Raw genomic sequence first — 4,584 nt, 5'->3', positions numbered from 1 at the left:
AAAGGTGCTGGACGAATAAGAAATTTACACCTCTAATACCTGAAAGTTGACTGTAATTATTTTCATAAGCTATGTTTACGTTTAAAGCAGGAGGCCTATAAAATGAGAACACTTTGCATCCCTGCGCTAAGCATACCGAACGCATAAACGTGTTGAATTTTTAAGAACTGCATATTTTTTGGCGATGTTTACCTCATCTATCTTCGGATTTTTCCACGCTGAAAAATAGAGCATGATTTACGTTCGTGCCTTAAACGTTTTGATGTATTGTAAAACCATTTAAGTGCTCGACAAAGCTTTAAAAGCGCTACTTTAGTTCTTGAGTCTTTCGCCATTGCTTCGTTTAATCTCAGCGATGCGACCCTGCATAGACCCTATAGTTTTATCGATTAACTGCCCGGAAATGCTTCCAGAGTAACATCAGTAGTGGTCTTGAGAACTCTAAACACTTACTTTTGTTTCCTCGGGTATTCTTTTTCTCGATGGCCTTTTTTCCTTCAATTCTACGTAGAGTCATCTTGATCGTACTGGCAAAGTTTCGTTTTAGGTAAGCCTTTTATACGCTCCGCATCTCTTAAAATATCTCTATTCATGTAGTATCTCAACATAGTAACAGTTGCGACGAGGGTGACGGCTTCAGAGGCCAGTGGTTTCGGATGATTAATGTGTTGACATACAACCTCTTAATTGAGCAAATCCTTGGTTTTCATGTGACGTCATCAAAACTAAAAAATAAAGAATTATCAATCCTTTTCAGATTTTAGTTTAGTTAGTTATTAGAACAGCTGAAGACTTGTCTTTTCACAAATTTTCAGTTTGGTGGGGTTTATCGTCTTGTGATAAAGCAAGGTTGAATTTCTAAGCTTTTGCGTGACACGATGTTAAAATTGCGGTCGCGAATGCTATCTCGTTAGTTAAAAAAGTGACTTGTCCGCTGAGATTTTGCAATCTGAACAGTCCTTGTATGAGAAAAAGTACTCACATAGATATTTATGAGCTCTCAGAAGACGACTACTGGCTTTTTATAGCAAAACTCGATGACATATGTTTTTGTCAGCTTCCGGTCGCCATATTTGTGCCCCAGAGAGGGACACAAACATGGCGTCTCCATGCAAAGCCTTATAAATTTGAGTAAAACATTTCTTCCAATATCTCCCGCACGAAACATCGCACAGACCTGAACCTTTGTGAGACTGTTTGAATATTCATCTTTTTTTATCTCTTTGATTCTGCACTTAACTTGCTCAATGGTTTTGATGATGGTGTGACAGTGAAAACTGGCAGTTCGGCGTATACGAGAATAAGATAAACAATGCTGCTTACGTCATCATGAGAGAGTAACCGCCTTTGTTCTCCATTTCGGTCTTCCACCTAGTCACAGCCAGGATTACTAAATTCCTGAGTAACTTCGTACCTGCAGCGGACAGCTTTCGCATCGCTCGCTTGTCGATTGCCAGTATCAGATGGGTTCAAAGGCCCTTATCGTGCAAGACTCTCCGGGCGTGTTTGTAAGCAAGACAAAGATCGTATTATGTGGAGTAGTTTTACTTTTGTTATTAATCGTAATCATCATCCTTGCGGCAGTTCTCGGACATACACGTTCCAAGTTAGCAGGTAACATAAGACTTAGGTTGTGTTGATACTTTTGTACTGCTTAGCGTACAGCTATATAGGCAATAAATATGTGCATATTTTCCATGTCAAGCATAGTCGGTTCGGCATTATTTTTCATTGACACAAATATTAAAACCTTCACAATCAGTTTTCTGCGAGGATGCATACATTTGAAGACTTTATGAGAGATTTATAATCGGTCAGTGGAAAACGCAGACTGCAGACCAGGGGTAAAATGCAGACTGAGGTTATAACGTAACTGTTGAAAAAGCCCAAACCCCTTAGAAATGTTAACCTTAGGCCTAATTAGGCCGTACAACAATATTTAGGCTTAACTGTTAGCATTTCTAATGGGTTTGGGCTTTTTCAACACTTAAGTTATAACCTCAGTCTGCATTTTACGCCCGGTCTGCAGTCTGCAGTCTGCGTTTTACACTGACCGATTTACAATTGGGTTGGACTTCTTTTCTCGGAAGTGCATCATAGATTTAAATGTAAATGGAGGAAACGTATCAATATGCAAGTTAAATATACATTTTTAGCCCTCACGAAATGCAACAATCATTTAAGATACAGTGTTGCAGAATTAGGGTCATCACAAGGACCACAAGCAAATTAGTTCCCAACTACATATAAATAGGCTCTTTTGATATTCAATAGTATTCAAATAGTGGGCCATGGATTCTGTAGTTGTGGTTGTATTTCTCACAGCCTACATGGGTGGATGAATTGAATGCAAGGCTCTTCATCAATTATTCGTGACTGCGCGTTGTAGTTAATCCTAAACTATTGATTTTACTTCGTAACTTTCTGATGCATTTCCAAGTCAAAGCCCACCACAGGGCTTATTATTAGATTACAGAACACCCTTGCTCCCAATCGAGTTTCCATTTGCTCTGTGCTGTAGCTTGGAACGCTTTATTTGGTTTTTACATGTTGATTGTTTATTTAAGTATCCTTATCCTCATATGTTATTCATCATTATTTTCAATGTTTCGGTTTTTCTCAAGCACACATAAATGAGCTCTTTGGGCTAGTCTGTGAAGAAATTTAAAGCCCCCTCTAGTTATGTTTTCATTACACTCGTAGTCGTGTAACGCGTCACGCAACGCCTTCGCAACCCTCAATTCGTGTAAATATACTGTTTCTATGGCACAGGTTTGAAGTACCTCCTCGTTTTTCTAGCTTGAAAAAAAAAGAGGGAAATTTGGTTTGAATTGATCGATCACTCTTCCGTCTAAAATCCCATGACAAATGTGACAAATGAAATTATCTCCCACTGACATACATATAAAGCATAAGCTTTAGCCAACTAGCCTGGTGTTCTGGATAGTCTCTTAGGGCAAGCTTATTGATTTAAATGTGTTCTTTTCTTGAAGCTCTTGAAAAAGAAGATGAAGAGGCTACACCGTCAGTGGTCATACCAACCTCTACCCCAGGTCCAACAACTGCAGGCACTGAAGTATGGTGGAATGTTAGACTTCCCAATAACATTGTTCCTGATCATTATGATGTTCTACTTAGCATTGACCTTGAGAATTCAAAGTTTAGTGGCGAGGTAGATATACTAGTAAATGTGACGGAACCAACTGAGAATGTACTAGTCCATGTCAACAAGATGAATGTTTCATCTGCTTTAGTGGTGAAAGCGTCTAGTGGAGGTAAACCATAAAATGTGTTCCTAATGATTATATCTTCTTAAAGGTTATATATTAATTTATCGGTGTGCTCATTGTTGTCTTAGCATTGCAGTTAATAGAACATTATTTTTTTCTTGGCGTGGGTTTTGATTTTACTGGATCGTGTGAGATACGTGTGTGTTCAGGAAGTAAAGTAAGTAAAGTAACTCTATTTAGCGTCGGTGGCTCCTTCCGCTAGGAGGCTGGTATCAATGGACGTCGACAGTGCGCTCTTTACCCCACTCCCTCTGTTAGTGCTCCATTTTAGGTGTATTTAAAGCTACAGCTACACGGATCAGAGGAAAGTCGAAACAGACGTTGAAGTCACCGAGGAACTCTTGCTCCGAAAGCCGCGTACTAACCAACTGAGCTACGCCTGCTCCAGGCAAATGCTAGTTTTTAAGGAGAGTGAAAAACCGGATTACCCGGAGAAAAATCTTTCGGTGCATAGTAGTGAACCAACAAACTCAACCCACATATAACGCCTAGTCTGGAAATCAAACCCGGGCCACATTGGTGAGAGGCGAGTGCTCTCACCACTGCACCATCCCTGCACTCCAGCTAACTATCCAGGGGAAAGCTTAATTTAGAAATTATTGATTTCAAAAATAATGAACAATTAAAGTACTGTACATGTAGCTTGGATTAAATGCATCGCCAAAACAATTCACTGATCTCAGACAATAATTTCAAACTATGGAGTAAGCAATTACGGAGATCGTCAGTTCTCACCCAAATACTGGCAGCCTTCTTGGATGTTTAAGTTTTTAGCAGATCTTCAGGCTACAGGCCAAGCAAAATTCCGGTAAAGATTATATAATTTGACGACGGTAATATTTGTTAGGTGCCAAAAAAAATTTCATTAGCTCCTGACGGAAATGGAAAGGAATATGTTATATTATGGACCTCGAAGAAAAAGTAGGCTTCCTTTCTTACACAAACAGGAATTTCCCTTTACAACGTTTTTGGCTCCTCAAAGACTCTCTGTCTACCGAGATGCTTTACGCGCCTTTGTTTATGTTTTCTCAAAACCAGGTTGAAACGCTTGCGAATTGCACTCAACGACAAAATATCTCGTCCCTAATAAACTATGATGATGAAGCTGTAATATATAAGAAGCACTAAGCAGGGCGCGACGAAATTGCTGTCCGATAGCCCGGGGCTAGTGGAATGACTTGTCGGGCTAGCCTTTTCTCATCGTAGCTTGCCCGTCGGGCTAGCACCGTTGGTTCCTCTTTTCTGATGGTAAATTGAGTTTTTATACCAAAAGTGTGTAGCAGAAAGCTCCTGA

The 4,584-nt window shown here is 39.7% G+C and overlaps 1 protein-coding gene across 2 annotated transcripts in view; it reads left to right on the top strand.

The window, feature by feature from the left end:
- Positions 1–3,386, top strand: part of LOC138008311 (glutamyl aminopeptidase-like) — a 21,395-nt gene extending 18,009 nt beyond the window's left edge. Inside the window, exons 1-2 of one of the 2 annotated variants that reach the window (XR_011124227.1) lie at positions 1,330–1,614; positions 2,994–3,386. Coding sequence is in view for 1 of the 2 variants with exons in the window: in XM_068855611.1 (XP_068711712.1) it covers positions 2,994–3,286 (293 nt within the window). In the remaining variant the exon portion in view is untranslated. Of the gene's footprint in view, positions 1–1,329; positions 1,615–2,993 lie in introns of those variants that run through there. The other variant, XM_068855611.1, reaches the window with a different exon arrangement.
- Positions 3,387–4,584: the final 1,198 nt, after the last annotated feature.

The sequence above is a fragment of the Montipora foliosa genome, chromosome 6 (assembly GCF_036669935.1).
Source record: "Montipora foliosa isolate CH-2021 chromosome 6, ASM3666993v2, whole genome shotgun sequence".
Taxonomy (NCBI): Eukaryota; Metazoa; Cnidaria; class Anthozoa; order Scleractinia; family Acroporidae; genus Montipora; species Montipora foliosa.
This window is presented reverse-complemented; position numbering and strand designations above follow the sequence as displayed.